The sequence below is a fragment of the Leguminivora glycinivorella genome, chromosome 8 (genome assembly GCF_023078275.1).
Source record: "Leguminivora glycinivorella isolate SPB_JAAS2020 chromosome 8, LegGlyc_1.1, whole genome shotgun sequence".
Lineage (NCBI taxonomy): Eukaryota > Metazoa > Arthropoda > Insecta > Lepidoptera > Tortricidae > Leguminivora > Leguminivora glycinivorella.
The window spans coordinates 230,037-248,424 of NC_062978.1; the positions used below are offsets into that span (position 1 = coordinate 230,037).

The 18,388-nt window shown below is 38.3% G+C and overlaps 1 protein-coding gene across 1 annotated transcript in view; it reads right to left on the reverse strand.

The window, feature by feature from the left end:
* Positions 1-18,388, reverse strand: part of LOC125229176 — a 45,686-nt gene that overhangs the window by 6,819 nt on the left and 20,479 nt on the right. The window contains exon 4 of the mRNA XM_048133966.1: positions 15,577-15,684. Coding sequence (XP_047989923.1) covers positions 15,577-15,684 — 108 coding nt within the window. The remainder of the gene's footprint in view (positions 1-15,576; positions 15,685-18,388) is intronic.

Here is an 18,388-nt window from a genome sequence, read left to right on the forward strand (position 1 = left end):
TTTTCAAAACTTAGTAAAAGTGCATTCAAATTTTTTTAATTTTTACTATGAGGCCTTATACAGGATGTATTTTGAAAGCGGGTCAGTAAAGCCGGTATGAGATCCCGTAGTCCTACATGAAACTAGTCTAAGGGGACCATCCATCAATTTCAAATTGATGAAAAATGGCATTTACAGATTTTGGAAAAAATATACAGGGTGCGAGAAAAAGGGCATTTTAACAAACTTTTTTTTTGGTGCATTGTCTTGAGTTGACCCCTAAGCAATTATTAATACTGAATAGGAGTGGAATCGATTGGCATCATAAAAATACCATGTGGAAAAAAAAATTCATACAAATTGTATGGGAAAAGTTTTTCGTGATTTGTGACTTTTCTAGCCAGACATTTTTTTTTTGGTCCCATACAAGCTTTTGATACTGGATAGGAATGGGATCTATTGGCGTCAAAAAAAATATTTACGATCTACGATATTTAAGGTATTTTCCCTCCATGTGGCATCGCCGTGGGACACCCTGTTGTATATACCTCAGTTGACTCTATTTAATAATGCAAACATTGCAAAACGTGGAGATATTGATCAGTTGCAATTTTCCCCCAGTCCAAATTGTCCCGCCGTACCTTATATATTTTTTTGTTTGAGATGATATCAATAAAAATATCATACAGTAAAAACTCATTTTTTTCGCTTAAAATACGCAAAATCTCGAAAAATGTTATACCAAACAATTTGTTCCTTAAGAAATTTTCTATCTAATAGGATTTTTTAAAACAGTTTTTCGCAAAAATACCGCAAATTTCCTCATTCTCGCCTTTCATCTCATAGCGCGACTCCCATGATGCCTCTGTCCATCCTCGTTCCCAATGTAAAAATGGCGTTTAGATTGTTGTAGCGCGAACGAAATTAAACTTATGTTGGTTGCAATAAGACGTAGATTTGTTTAAAAATATGCACACCTGCGATCTGCGGTAATAAAATTTTATGGCTTTCGCGATGATCACATTCATTAATGTCATAACCGCCAATTGCTTGCATTTGAAATTGAACTTTAAGTACTAAGAAATAACGTTGTTTTTGTAAAAAAATGAAAGTTGTTTTTACTACATTGCGAAGTTTTCGTTTGTCAACTAGACGCACACATTTGCAACTTAGCCATCGGACACTTTTGAGTGTCGAATTTGTAGGTGATAGTGTATCTAGGAAAGTTTAAATCGATGGTGCCATCGCATGATTTGCATGGAAGTACTGGGTTCGAATCCAGGACTTTTTCTCTTTTTTTTTTTTTAATACTACGTCGGTGGCAAACAAGCATACGGTCCGCCTGATGGAAAGCGGTCACCGTAACCTATGGACGCCTGCAACTCAAAGAGTGTCGCATGCGCGTTGCCGCCCCATTAGAAACTTGTACACTCCCCTTTGCTGCGTGTGCACAGCAAAAAGGAGTGTACAAGTTCAAAGGAGGGTTTGAGTTGCCGACGACTCAAAGGACAATAGACGGAACAAATTAGTTCCGTAAGTCCTCCCGTCGTCAGCACCCCACACCCTCGTTGAGCTCTGGCAGCCTTACTCACCGGCAGGAATACAACACTATGAGACACTATTTTTTGTTTTATTATTATACATAAATGTATATGTACTCGTACAGTAGTTACTGAGCGTTTTCCACAAAAAAGATTAAAAACCTATTCTCTTACATGGTAATAATTTTTGGGTTCGTCGAACTCAGAATTTCTAACATAATTATCCTAATCTGATATTTTAAAAAATTCCAAAAAAGTATAGATAAATTTTAGTTTCTAAACTACGATTCGAATGATTTTTTTTTTTCTAATTGTTTATTTTCGATGGAGCAAGGGTATTCAAATCGCTTTTGAAATCTTAAATTAGTAAATGAAAATGCAATAGTTAACTGAGTAACGTAATGCTTTCCGTCGTCTGTTCCACGGATCTAACTGACCACGACATCACTATGGTAGGTATCTCACCTAAAATACGAAAACAAATCCGTGCTGTCCGCACTAAGACTTACATTGATTTTACCTCAGTGAGATCGGAACTAAAATCTATTGACTGGAACCCAGTCTTACAAAGTTGCAACCTTGCCGATGCTGTTGAAATTTTTTCCACTAAAGTTTCTACCGCGGTAACAAATAACTCCAAAGTTATAAAATTGAGTCGGTCCAAACTCATCCTTCAACCATGGATGACCCCCGGGTTGCTTAAATGTTCCAAGCTTAGAGATAAACTCCATATGGAATCCCGTAAAGACCCTTTTAATAAGTACAAATTGTTAGTATATACTCGCTACCGAAACTTTCATAGATCCCTTCTCAGAAAATTAAAGTCTGAATATGACAATCAAGAATTAGCCAAGCATAAAAACTGCCCTAAAAAGCTCTGGAACTCAATTAGACGTATCACACATAGCAATGCAACCTTTAAGTCCTCTGACGATCTCCTTAAAATGAAACCCACAATTTCCGAGTCCCTTGACGTATGTAACACGCATTTCTCAACAGTCGGCTCAAAACTAGCTGAGGTTATACTTCAGAAACTAAACACCAGTCAAGAAAACCTAGCGTCGAAAGTAGTCACTGCGAAAAATAATAGCTTCTCTGGCTCCTTTTGTATTGAACCTACTGACCCGAACGAAGTTCAAAGTCTTATAGACAGACTGGACATTAACAGTGCCGCTGGTCAAGATGGTGTTAGTAACTTACTTTTGAGATATATTGGTGATATTGTATCTCTCCCACTTTCGTCGATATTCAACCTTAGTTTCGCATCTGGCTCGTTCCCCCAGGATTGGAAAACTGCGGCAGTAGTTCCAGTACATAAAGGAGGGCCTACTAATACTCTGAACAATTACCGTCCGATCTCACTTCTTGGAGCTTATTCCAAAATACTCGAACGTCTGGTAAACAAGCGTCTTGTCAAATTCTTAGAAAAAAATCAACTCCTCTCTGACCGTCAATTTGGCTTTCGACAAGGGAAATCTACCGAGGAAGCTGTAAAAAAATTGACCGATACTGTCGTCTCACATCTTGATGACGGCAAAGGTTGTATAGGTATATTTCTCGATTTGGCGAAAGCTTTTGACACGGTGTCAATCCCAATACTACTAAGAAAACTGGAAGCCTTTGGGATCCGTGGCAAATCTTTGGATTGGTTTTCTAGCTATCTTACGGGTAGAAGCCAGCACATAAGAATCAGTAACGTCGTGAGCACTGTGAAACCTGTATCATTCGGCGTTCCTCAGGGCAGCATACTAGGACCTACATTATTTATTTCTTACATTAACGACATCATGTCCCTAAAGCTCAAAAACTGTGATTTTTTCTGTTATGCCGATGACACAGCCTTGGTGTTTCATGCTGACTCGTGGCGAGATACTTATGAATTGGCTTCGGCAGGTTTGCAACAGCTATTTGTTTGGCTAAACCAAAATCTTTTAACTCTGAACGCTGACAAAACTAAATTCATAGGATTTCATAAAACAGCTGCATCATATCCTCCTTCCGCCTTCTCATGTCTTAAAATCCACAGCCACTCTTGCATAGCATCACCTAACTCTCATCTTTCCGTCTGTCCTTGTGCCACTATAAATAGAACCAGTTCACTCAGATATTTGGGCGTTATAATTGACGAAAACCTTAATTTTAAAAAACATATTTTAGTGACGGCTGGTAGGGTTCGCAAACTAATATATACCCTGAAAATCTTACGAGAGGTTGGGGATTTTCACCTGATTCGAATGATGTACTTGGCTCTATGCCAGACTGTTTTAAACTATTGCATACTCGCATGGGGTGGCTCAGTTAAGTCAACAATGATTACTTTAGAGCGAGCTCAAAGGGCTGTTCTGAAGGTATCTTTGGGATTACCCCGCCGATTTTCTACTACAGAACTTTTCACAAAAGCACACGTACTAAGCGTTCGTAGGTTATTCTTACTGCGTGCTTCCCTATATGTACACTCGATGGTCTGTCATGAGTCTGTTTCTGACAAATTAGCTTTGTCCCAAAAGAGAGTCTACCAAATCCCTATACCTCTTGTTAGATCTACTTTTGCGATGAGATTCTCAGGTTTCCTCTTTCCGCATATATATAATAATTTAATAAAAAACTGCGATATAAGACACTGCAACCCATCTGAAGCAAAAAGGCATATCCAAAGGAAGCTATTCTCGTTGGATTATGTAGAAACAGAGAACATTCTAAAATGATTTTCTTTATTCACATACGCACACACACAAACACACACACACACACACACACACACACACACACACACACACACACACACACACACACACACACACACACACACACACACACACACACACACACACACACACACACAAACTGAGTACCTACAGAATATCTTCTTCTTATTTTTTTTTTTTTAGTTATAGTAAACATATTTATGTTAATACTTTCGTTGTCCTAGCTATTACTTACTCTCTTGAGGTTCAGGTCCCCACGATACAGGCTGTGCCTAGTGTGGGGGCCATTGCATATGTTTCTTGATTATGTACTTCTTGAAAATAAATATTGTTATTATTATTCTCAGTATTTATTTTCATTCTCTAGGCTACTAGGTTTTTTACAATATGTATATAAAAATAAAATATAAAAACATTTACAAAACAATATAAAAACATATAAACATATTATAAAAAACCTAACCTAGGGTGCCGCCAGCAGCGGGGCAGGGCCCAAGCTGCCGGTGGTTAGGGCTGCAGAGAGAGGAACCGTCGGACTATCCGCGCCGTGTCCAAGATCACCGCCTTCTGCATCTGGCCCTTGATCCAGCCACCTAGCGAGAGTCTCTTAAGATGTTGGTCGAGACTCTTCGCTATGAGACCGTTCGCTGAAACGACTATCGGAACAATGATCGTTGAATCAACATCCCACATGGCGGTTATCTCGTGAGCCAAGTCTAGGTACTTACTGGACTTGTCCTTCTCGGCTTTCACGAGATTCTCATCATGGGGGATGGTGATGTCAACGAGCACGGCCCGGCGTTGCGGTCGATCTATTATCACAATGTCAGGCTTATTGGCTACAATAGTCCTGTCAGTGATAATAGATCGATCCCAATAGAGCGTGGCACGACCATTTTCAAGAACTGGCGCAGGCAAGTACTTGTAGTACGGTACTTCGCGGTCCACAAGGCCGTATTGAAGAGCAAGTTGCTGGTGAATAATCCTGGCTACGAGATTATGTCTGTGCAAGTACTCGCCGTTAGTAAGATGAGAACAACCGGAAATGATATGCCTGAGTGACTCTCCGGGACGGCGGCATGCCCGACAAATGTCGACCGTACCGTCCTTCAGGATATATTTCCGATAGTTGTTCGTCATCATAACTTCGTCCGCAATTGCACAGGCAAAACCCTCGGTTTCTCCGAAGAGGTCCCCGAATCGTAACCAGTTCACCGATGCGAGCAGGTCTACATCGGGTCCCGTGAGGGCCTTGTAGAACCGCCCGTGTAGCTGCTTGCTCTCCCATACCGCCTTGCGGTCCGCAGTACTTAGTACCACAGGTTTGCGCCAGTTCTCTTTCGCCAAGGAGAGCGGCGTGAGGTTTCCGTCAACTGCCACCACATCACGATGCATCCCACACTCGTTGTTAAGGAAGTAATTCCTGAGATTGTACACCTCACGGTTGTGGAGATCTTTGGCGTTTAGGAAGCCTCGACCTCCGCACTTCCGTGGGATGTACAATCTCATAACAGACGAGCGCGGGTGTAACATACGATGTGTGGTAAGCAGTGAACGGACCCTCCGATCCAGGGCGTCCAGCTCAGTCTGGGTCCACCGTAGTATGCCAAAGGAGTATGTGAGTAGAGGCATTACCCAGGCGTTAAAGGCGCGCACTTTGTTGCCTCCTGACAAAAGACTGTTAAGGACTTTTGTGAGCCGACTGAAAAAGCGCTCCTTCACCGACCGTCTAATGCCCACATCCTCAATACCCAACGACTGTGACATACCAAGGTACTTATAGGTTTCTGATTCAGAGATAGATCTGAACGACATCGTCTCAGAAAGTTGTAAATTTTCTGAATTTACAACCTCCCCCGCTGTACATGCATGACCGCACACTTATCGACACCAAACTCCATTCTGATGGCGGTACTGAAAACTTCTGTGGTTTTCAATAGCACCATCAGGTCTTGGGTGTTCGGTGCAAATAGTTTGAGATCGTCCATGTACAGAAGGTGAGAGATGACTTCACCCTCTCTCCGAAGCCGGCAACCTAGCCCAGAATCCTTCAGCAGCGTGCTGAGGGGATTCAGAGCTAGGCAGAACCATAATGGACTCAAACTGTCACCCTGGAATATTCCTCGCTCAATCCTTATGAAGTCCTGCGGGCCAGGGGGGCCATCCCTGCCTCCTGGTTGACGAAGGACTGTGATGTCTGTGATCCACTGCCTCATACATGCAGCCAGGAAGGATATTAAAGCTGCATCAAGTTTATACAGCTCCAATACCCTTCTCAGCCATGAATGAGGCACCGAATCATAGGCCTTCTTATAGTCAATCCAAGCGGCCGAGATGGCTCCCTTGTTCCGCCGAACTTGTTGGCAGATGGTCATGTCTATGAGGAGGAGCTCTTTAGTACCACGGGACCCAACCCTACATCCATTTTGAGCGGGAGCCAGAATGTTGTTAGCGACAATATGCGCGTTAATTTTTGCTCTCAAAATGGATGTAAGGAGCTTGTAAAGTGTAGGCAAGCACGTAATGGGTCTGTAGTTTTTTGCTTCCGTGGTACTACCGGACTTATAGAGCAGGAAAGTAACACCAGTTGTTAGGGAAGGTGGGAGAGAACCAAGATCGAGGGCTTGTTGAAATTGCGTTGCCAAACGCGAGTGCGAGCATCGAAATTAAAATTATTATTGTTATTGTTATTGTTATTGTTATTATTGCTTTAAAAACTCAAGTGGACTTTTTTTATCTAAGGAGTAATTTTGATAAAATATTATATTTAGCGAGGGTATTAAAAGTTGTGTTTTATATCTCAACTTAATAAATAGAAAATCAAAATGACAATAAAAAAATCAATATGTTTCTAAGATAAAATTGATACCTTCGGCTCTCCATTCTTGCTCGGTCAATAAAAAATACGAAATTTATATCCAAAAAAAAAAAACCGGCCAAGTGCGAGTCGGACTCGCGCACCGAGGGTTCCGTACAAACCTGCAAGGTTTACAAAGTTCGTTCATTACGACAATCGAGTCATAATATATATTTTGTAATGTAACTAAAAATTTAAGGTTTTCGGAATTTTTCCTTTATGTGTGCTATAAAACGTTGCTTCATGCCAAATTTCAAGATTCTAGGTCGACTGGAAGTACCCTTTAGGTTTTGATTCCCTTGCGAGTACTTGCGAGTTTCAAAATATGCAGCTTAAATTGCTGTTTCTTTTGATTGCGTTGACATAGAAGTTTGATTTTGTTACAGCTTAAAGGTATTATAGACCTGAGTATTTGGTATGAATTTCAATTTAATACCTCTACGCGTTTATGAGGAAATGGGTAGTAAGGTTAAAATTATTAAAAAAAAATATATTATGTGATGTAACTAAAAATTTATGGTTTTCGTAATTTTTCCTTTATCTATGCTATAAGACGTTGCTTCGTACCAAATTTCAAGATTCTGAGTTCACGGGAAGCACCCTGTAGGTTTTGATTCCCTTGCAAGTGTCGAAAATTTGCGGCATAAACGGCTCTATCTTTTGATTGCGTTGGCTTAGAAGTTTGATTTTTTCACAGCTTCAAGGGACAGTAGACCTGAGTAATTGATATAAATTTCAGCTTCATACCTCCACGCGTTCCTGAGAAAAAGGGTCTTGACAGACGGACGGACGGACAGACGGACAACAAAGTGATCCTATAAGGGTTCCGTTTTTTCCTTTTGAGGTACGGAACCCTAAAAAATACAAAAAGTTTATAGAATCCTGGGAATCGAACGCACCTTCACGGCGTGACAGACGACTATTCACCAACGACGCCATTACATAACACGCTGTTACCGACGAAAATGGGCTATACATATATAATTATTTAAATATAAATAATAATGTCAAATCCATACTAATATTACAAATGGGAAAGGGTGTGTGTCTGTTTGTTTGTCCGTCTTTCACGGCAAGACCGGAGCGACGAATTGAAGTGATTATTTAAGGGGATTTAGTTGAAGGGATGGAGAGTGACATAGGCTACTTTTTGTCTCTTTCTTACGCGAGCGAAGCCGCGGTCAAAAGCTAGTTTATTATAAATGGGAAAAGCTGGTTACTCTATAATCTGAAGTGGAAGAATTCGTTGTTTCACCAAAGATAATGTGTGTTTGTTTGTTTATCCGTCTTTCACGGCCAAACGGAGCGACGGATTGACATGTTTTTTAAGTGGAGATAGTTGAAGGGATGGAGAGTGACATATGCTACTTTTGTCTCTTTCTAACGCAAGCGAAGCCGCGGGCAAAAGCTAGTACAGCACGGGTAGCCTGGTCGCGCGATAGACGATAAAATATCAGGCCGTCCCTGTCGCACTATTAGTAAGTGCGATTATAGGGACGGCCAGATGTTTTATCATTTATCGCGCGACCATAATTGCCTGCCTGGACCAGATTATATTGATGATAATTATTATTTGTAACCATTAAGTTAATATTGTCTTCAGTTACCGCGATAGCTACTCATGAAATAAAAACTATGAAAACGGATTAAATCGCGTATAATGAGTTTAAAATTCATCCCGATGTTTCAAACACTTTACAGCGTTCGTGGTCAACGGATGACTGAGGAAAAATTACAATGTGCAAAAGCTACCCATATTCTTGTATATAACCATTTAGTTGTTGAAGAAAAACATTCACACAACAATAACATAGGTCAACCAGCTCAGTAAATGCAATACTTTACTAATACTATGCCCACACTATGACCTATGTATAATGTATTATACCAGACGTGTAATATTTTATTTTATCAACAAAGGCATAATAAAGGATTGTTTTGTATTTTTGTATGAAAATAAAAAATAGGAAAGCAATATAGTAATAGTCAAATATTCCATTAAAAAAATAAAAAATACTTAATAAATCCATAAAAGTTCAAATGATTAAAAAAAACTTCGGACTCGAACCCACGATCTTCTGGCATCATAGTCGGTCGTTTGACCGAGACGCCATTTCGATTTACGTTAGCAGTGTCGAAATACACGATATGTATCTTGGTTGACAAAATGCGTCATTATTTCTGAGTCTGCTTGAGTTAACTAAACCAATATCTTTAAATAATTACTTGTCAAGAACCAAATGTCACTGATGACAATGTCAACTAAAAATGCGCGAAATATGACGGCTCTGTGTCTGTACACAAAATTTGGCACGCACATTTACGTAAAATTAATAAAAAATTCACATGGATTTGTCCATGATTTCTGTATGAAACAATGTATTTCATTCACTACCGCGACGACGGATAATGTATAGTAGATGTATGCGCATATTTTTATTTAGTTGTAGTGTGCGGTGACTAAATAAATGGTAGATGTTTTTTGTATGGAAAGCGAGCCACCTTAAATTGTAAATTTTGTTAGTGTGAATTTCTTTGGTAAATGAGTTAGCGATCAAATACTGATTAATGTGACTGTTTGATGATTGACCTAATTAGAAATCCCGCCATAAATATGTGGCGTTCCATGTTTAAAGGGTCCACATGCTTTATGGTCGAAAAGGAACCTTTAGGCATGGAAAGTCACATGAAAAGTTGTCGTAACTTAATAATAGATGGCGCTGCATTCGAAAATCTTGACTGATAACTCTATTGGCGGGGTGCAAAGCGGGTGGAGGGGGTAGCTAAAACGATCATAGCGCTCACTACGGCCAAAATTGACATCTTAGTCGCTGACTTGCGCTGTCAAATCCATATTGCAGTAAACATTTTCATGTCGTTTTTGAGATAAATTTAATACGGGCCTTGTAAAATTTGTTATGGCGAATTGTAATAACTCCAAGAAAAGTAGCGACTAAATTCTAGCTATTTCCAAGACCGTGGTGGAAACGAAACCACCGTTTAAGTGAATAGTTACTGTAAGAAGAAAAGTGTCGTCCAATCTCTGAAGTTTTACTTAAAGTGCGTAATCATTTGATACAAGTATTGAATTGAATTTACGGTGAATTTATAGTGCAAATTTTATTGGAGATAGAAAAACCGACGTAGAAGCCAATCCCGGTTATGTTCGAAAATCATTTTATTTGTTTCCTCATCTGTGCTCCTGTTTACAAATCGAAACGGATTGACGAAAATGCGTAAATATCGAGGTTTCAATAAGAAGAAGGAGCACGAGAACAATAGAAGCAGAAGCAGTCCATCCACTGAAGGCTTATCACATTTTAAATAAAATTCCTGAGAACTTATTTCATCGCATTCATGATTGTATTTGATGTGATATCTGGTAAACCTCCAATATTTTCAAGTAAATGAAACAAGTTTTTGTAATATATATTATAATTAAACGACAGAATATATAATAGTACAAGTACAGAAGGCCCACTGCTTTGATGTTCACGAAATGCCGCCTTTTAAATGCCTACAAAATTCTAACAAAGAAACGAGCCGCACGTGCGCAGCGTCGGACGATGGGGTTGCCTATGGATTAAAACGAATCAATACTCAGGTGAAATGTTATGCTATTATATTCCAGTCTTGGGTACTTTCTAGTTATATACCTCTATATATAGTATTTACATATTTTTGTTTAAGTCCCAACTAGACGTGTGCGCCGCGCCGGCGCGCCGCCGCCGCCGGTGATTTTGGCCACGCCGCCGCCGCCGATTATTAATCGGCGTGAAATCGGCGTGACCTTGGTGGTTAATAAATTGCTCAAACTTAGTATTTGATTTTTGGACTTTTTATGCAATTTCCAATACATATAATTTACTTTTATTAAAATATTCTGTATAAGCACTAAGAAAGATGCGAAAAACCGGGGAAAGATCTACAATATGATCGTGACGACTTTGATCTGGCATACGACTTGACACAATTATTTACAGCACTACGAGAATACCACATATGAAGAGCCAAGAACTTTCCCTGTTGGATCTTCTGCTATCTTTTCATCTAGATCACCATTGAATCCATTCAAGATTTCATGGCTCCTCGAAATATTGTCCGTTCCAAAATACCCACGTGCCCACCGCGTCGGCAAATTGCTTATAGCCGCTGTGTGTAAGACTGTAAATCAGCAGATTGAATAGGAGGCGATTGTTTTTTGCGCCTTACGCCCCCAGGTAACCCAGGTTTGCTTCAATTTGCATGATCCTAATTTCGTTGCTGATCTGGTTCTGCAGGAAATGAAGCTTTTCATTCCATTCTCTGTGGTTCCAATTACTGGCAAGTGTCAAACTTCATTTGATAGAACCGTGTTTTTTTAAGTAGCCTAATATGTGTCCCACTGCTGGGTAAATGCCTCCTCTTCCTTCGTCCACTCATCACGGTTTGATGCCTGCTACCGCCGTCCGAGTGATATCTCTATTTTTGGTCTGCCTTTCCCCGGCGAAGCTGCGGTAACCATTCAGTTGCTACTTTAGCCCACCGATCAGGTGCAAACATGTACTGCACGTATCGTATAACACATGGAAAATTATTCAGTGGTTCCAAGACGCAAAAAACAGAACCGCATTTTCTAATAAACTGTCTGCGTCCAACTCAAAATGCCGAGACCTTTCTGCCGGACGTTCGTTTCCAGCATAGTTCAGCGTGTAAAGCTCTTTTTTCCTCGACACAGATAACGACAGTACAGTATCATTGGAATTTTGCTGAAGTTGTATGCTTTTGAGAGGTCACCGATGTAAATTCAGCTTTCTTACCCTTATGGCGTAGATCCAACCTCATAAAAATCAGCTTTGGCGTGACCCGATCTACAAACAAGTCCGTTAGTAATCATCATCATCATCATGTCAGCCTTTTTTCACCCACTGCTCACACTGCTGAGCATATGCCTCTTTTCTAGTACGCTACTTGTCCCGATCCTGAGCTACTCTTATCCAGTTATGACCCGCAATTTTCCGGATGTCGTCTACCCAACGAGCCAACGGATGTCAAGCGCTTCCTACATTTGTAAGCCGACACCATTCTGTTAAAATATTAGTCCACCTGCCATCGCTTTGCCTAGCAACATGGGCCCTACTCCCAACTCCATTTTAGTTTCGGAAGGTTGGCATTCATCAATTCAAGTCCGTTTTATACTACTCCTTCTGTACTGTACCAAAAAGACTACGAATTGAAAATAAAGTAACCAACAATACGATTTCTAGTTTATTAGTTTACATGGCACATCTTTGAGCACCGGTGGGCAAGTCAAAGGGTGGCCAAATAAGCAAAAGGCATTTCCAAATGAGTTTGATACAGCTATAGCCGACGATCGCGTTTGGCACAAAGTTCTTCTTTAATTTCATCATTAAGCTCATCATAAAGAAAGAGATGGTTGTAGATTCATGATCACTTAGAGAAGGCATCCTTTGATGGAAGCCAACATTGATCAAAAAAGGTTTTGTGCCAGCAAAGGGTAACTATTTGGGTATACTCGAAAGTGTTTTTTCCTATCCCGTGTTCACTTATATGTGTTATTTAACTCATATTTTATATAAAAGTACACGTAGTACACCTGTATTGATCAAATTTTCAAGAATAAAAACAAATAAATTATTTTTATATAAGAAACATGAAATCAAGGTCACGCCGAATTCACGCCGAAAATACGCCGCCGCCGCCGATTTTTTGACAAACGCCGCCGCCGATCATTTTTTGATCGGCGCACACGTCTAGTCCCAACATCACAACACAAGCCTTATTACACTTTTCCGTAGGACTTAATCAATAGTAGATCTGTGTAAGATGTCCTATTTTATTCATGATGTCTATTTAACTAAGCACCATTAGCCATTCACACGCGGAAATCGCATATAAAACTTTAAAAAAACTCGCGACGTAAAGTAACAATAGAAAGTGCGAACGTGCGTTCCGTGAGAACGCGCGCCACCCCTGATTAGGCCGCGAACTCGCGGCCGCCAGCATGTACTTGTAGCGCGGCGATAGAATCGCAGAGTGAGCCGCCCCTGATAATAGCTAGTTTGTTTTTATTTTACAATAAACCCCTGCAATGATATTTATAATACCTATAGTTAGCCTATGAAAATGACAGGATAGCAGTGAACTGATCAACTATTTCAAAAGCCAATGATTTATTTATACTTTATTGCACATAAGTATAAATGGTGGAATAATGTCTTCAATCTGTAGGAAATGCCCAGCTAGCACCAATTTATTGCCTTTATTCATCGTCTCAGGTTGGAAAATGATTTCGTGAGCGATGGCACGAAACCCCGTTTTAGTCACCAGTTTATTAATTTCTCACTGAAAACAACGATTTTAATGTTATTGGCGATATTGTTGTAACCACCATCGTCCAAAATTGTCTAATGTAGTAAAATAGCACAAGATTTCATTAATTTTTTTCACAATGTTTACTTACTTCTCGCTTAGCAGCGGTTACAATATTGTCACTGTCACGTGGCGTTGTCGTCGCGCACGGTCCCAATACCATACTATTCAATATACTCTATGTTACTCAGTACAAAAGGCTTTCTTAACGGCGCTGATGTGCAATTATGGGGCATAGTCTCACAGTTGTCATTGATATATGTCAAAATGTGTCAAGAAAAACTTCAAAAAAATTGGTTATTAGAAAAAAAATTGAGAAATTCATTTTAATTCCCAACTTTATTCTTAAATCCCTATATTCTTAATTCCCAACTTAGCTTCGCCCGCGTACTAATCTTGTTTTCCCATACAAACTTTGGACCCCCATTTCAAATTATAAAAATCCTTAAATAAATTTTGAAAAATCCTTTCTTAGTGCTCCTCTACACCTTATAAGGAACCTACGTGCCTGGAATCTCTAGGACCAGCGGTTTCGGCTGTGCGTTGATATGTCAGTCAGTCAGTCAGTTTCTTCTTTTATATATTTAGATTTACTATTAATGGGAAAATATGTCCAAAAAAGTAAAAATAAAAAACACAAAAAAAATGTTTTGGCGAAAACTTTTCAAATTCATTTAACATTTTTTTTCTGACTTTTGGCCTCAGAAACGGTTTACTGACGATTCGCCGAAAAACGTTTCCCAAAGTTTCACATCCCAAACTATTATTCCCAAATAAACGTTTGGCAAAACAACTTATCGCAAATTGACATGTAGCAAAACTTTTTTTGGCAAGTATTTGTTTCCCAAAATATTTACTTGGTCAAATTTCATTTTACCAAATATAATTTAGTCAAAGGTATTGTTAGGCAAAATTTCCATTTCCCAATATATTGTAAGTAAATGGCGCACTAGAAATTTGTTTGTTGATTTTATACTTTGTGTCCAAGATTTGTGTGAAATAATGCGTATGTCCTACTTTTTTCCTCCTGCTGCAAATGTCAAGGATGGCATTTTCACTTGCATGTCCGGATACATTTTATTGAAAAGAATTACTTTTAAAAGTCATTTCCGGTTTGCTCACTGTCAACCTAACACGCTCCTCCTCGCTTCGCTCGTCGTCGCACTTAAACTGACTCTGTCACACACGAGTTCTCTGTCACAATAGTAATAAAATTATTACATTACATTTATGCCTTTTAATATTTATTGTCAAACGTTGTTTTGCATGGTGTAATTTGTAGAAACATTTTTTGACAAAAAAATAGTTGACAAAATAATTTTGTCCAGTAATAAATTTGACAAAAATAAAGTTGAGCAAACTTTTCTTGTCCAAGTGAAGTACTTGGGAATAAAACTGAAATTATCATTTGACAAATTTTAAGTTAAATTTGGCAAAAAAATCTTCGGTAAATTAAATGGATCCCGTAGAAATGAAAATGCAAATGCCTAAATATTTTCGAAATTTGCGATGTGAAATTTTTACCAAACATGTTTTTGGGATATAAGTTTTGCCATTAAAACATTTGCGAAATAAAGTTTTGTCTAAATACAATTTGAGTAAGTAAAATTGTACCAAATGATAATTTGACCAAACAAATTCATTGCGAAACATACCTTTGCCAAACAATACTTTGGGAAATGAAACTATTGCGATAAAATAAAATTTGACGAAACGTTTTTTGGCGAAACGGCAGGACACCCTCAGAAACGTGTGGTTAAAGTTATGCGGGTTCCTCGCGACTCGCGAGCACCTTGTATTTAACATACTTAGGGCCAGTTGCATCAACCACATTTGACAGACACATCATCGTCACGCAGTAGAAGTCTATGGAACTCCCCATACTATAAAATTTAACGAATGCTTTAACAATGACAGACTGTTTGGTGCAACTGGCCCTTAGTGATTAATTATTATAATATCCACCATTATCATAATATATTTTCATTAACTACTTTAACCAGTCTATTTGCCTCGCGTCGCGTCACGGTTCATAGTGCAATAATAAAACGAAGAAGTTAAGAAATTAACTTAACATAAACTAGATTACTATTAATATATTTTAAATCATATTTTAACTTACCTTAGCAGCATAGTCCGATCGATTCTTGAAATGAAACAGGTGGAATTCAAGTAACCAGTCCCTAATAATTTCATGATATTTTTTTGTCCGAGCCAACGACATTCTTACCTAGAAAAAATATAATACCTTTAATATCAACGGTTATTGAAATTTTGCATCGAAATTCCATTAAATAATTAAAATGGAGTTATCGTACACAAATAGTTTAATTTAAATAAGGCCTAATGTGATTCATTTAAAAATGTACTTATAGACAGTGCAAACTGCTTAGCATGAATGAATACGCTCAATCCAAGGATGATTTATAACATATAAGGATGTATGATAACATCTTCATCTTCATACTAAGAATCGTACTCCTATTAAATACTATCATAACTACTGATGATGCCAGTGATATCATGATATTAAAATAAAGAAATATGTCTTTGGTTCTTATAAAAAATAAAAACACGCAAAAATTGGGAAAAATGTTATTTATTTTTGCCACTTCCAGGCTGTGAAATAGCGCCATCTAGTTTTATGCCTAAGAGGCCCGTAGATTTCAGGGGTACACTTTTTTGTATGGGCTTTTTCAGTCCCAGTATATATCGTCCTTGATTGTGACGAAGCCGACTCGCCTTTTTTAACCTCCTTTAAACGCCGGTTATATAAAATTCTACATATTTTCCTCTAGTAGTTTTTCTCTTCATTAAGTATTCTTATAAATTATACAAATATTAGTATGTCGCATTTACTTGAAATATAAGGAAATATCTACTTATATAAAAACGAAAAACCAGAAAGGGATAAAAAAATAGGGAAGAAACGAGATGGCGCCTTACAAATTTTAAGAACTTTTGGACCACGTTTCTCGGATACAACGCAAGTATCGTAATAGAAAACTATTTAAATCTATTGTCTAAATATAGGAATCGAAAATGTATATGAAAACTGCCGCTTACGCTGCGTATTTATTTTACAATTAGCTAACGAAGATTTCATAAAATTCACCATTTCAAAACTTCGGCTAAGTTCGGGATCCAATCGGCACTTACTGGGTCTTTCGTTTCGCGATGTATGCGTTCCATTTTACGACTACATACCGAGCTGTTTCAATGTTAGTCTATATTTTACTAAGACGGAATAAAAGTATAAACATACCATTAAGTGATTAATGTTTAAAACATTGATATTTCATATGTAATTGTTTACTTTTAGTTATACTAAACATAATTTATAAAATGGTTTATACTTTGAAAAAGTGGCTTATAATGAGTCGTGTAAACAGAACGTGAAATGGATCGAAACGCGTCGTCTGTCATTTAAAGTAGTGGCGTCTTACCAATGTCACCAACTTAATGCAAGCACGGTCAAAAACCTTAATATGTTACGCAATTTGTCATAATTATTTTATGTTATTTGCAATACTTCGAGGTATAAAGGTTCGAGCTTCGAGGTTAAACAATCGTCCCAAATCGTAAATGTTTATTTTTATGGCACACAATGAAATAAATAAATTGTGTTGGATGGATAGCAAAATCAAAAATACGAACGCAAGTACTAAAGCTCTAAAGCTTGAATTGTCAAAATGCGTTAATGTCAATGCGAAAATTGGGAGGTCGGATTGTTTATCGTTTTATTTCGTTATAGTAGTGTTTTTTCGCAACTGTATTAAAAAACGTCGTTCGTCACACGTACGAGAATGTCATTACTTCACGAGTCCCGAGCCATTTTGCCACGAGCGCACTTATAACGAAATGTACTATTTTACTTCTTTGCGGCACATACCCATCATGCAAAAACCTCATTATTGCTAGAGAACGAAAAATATATTGTGTGGCATCACGATGAGTCGAATGTGATAGTATAACATTAGGTAAGTTCCTGCGTGCGCTTTTACCAAACTTTTATTCCAAGAATAACGTTTACTCGGATAGTAATGTCAAAAGTCCATAGTAATTTGACATTACTATCCAAGAGTAAGCGTTATTCTTGGAATTGGGTCTAAGTATGTTAGGCGGCTTAAGGGTGTATAAGGCTCAAAACACCTGTTTCTAAAGTACCTACTGAATACCCGCGGTCGGGGAACCGCATCAAGCAGTTGAATTACAACCGATCATGTGCTTTGACTCTATACAGCATAGATTGTTCTATAATAATTGCGATAAATAATATTAAAACTGTTTTACAGATGGTTTCATGAATTGTGAAACATGCAGGCTTAAGACAGCAAATGGGCTTAAGCGAAAAAATAAAATAGAAAAAGCGAAACAACTGTCGGCCGTAGCTAAGAGGAAGCAATAGTTCAGAAGTGGAGGAGGACCGTTTAGCCCTGGATATCTACATATTGAACCAAAACGACTTAGTAAGACGATAATGTTGTTAAGGTGGCCACTGACGAACCTTCCAAATGGATGCCGTTACAATGGTTTCATCCAAATGGAAGGCGTTCAATTATTTAGCACACTGACGATCGATCCATTTCCTAAGTCCAGAGGTGTTATTGAAATACCTAAATTTCTAGCCAATCAAGTACCTAGAAAGGCACAAATATTATTATTAATATTCGATCAATAGTCTAAAAACTACATACAAAAAATAAGCGACATGAATATTATCGAAACCTCAAAAGTTATCGCAGAATCGCTAGTTTGTAACTTGCCATAAATAAGATAAGATAAGATAAGATGTTTATTTGTATAAGTCATGTACATAGGATTTTAAAATTTTACAAATAGCTTCCATGACACCCTGTCAGGGCACACAAATTACTTATATCTAGCTTAATACTAAGTTTCAGGCCATGTAGTTAGTTAATAATTTGGATAGG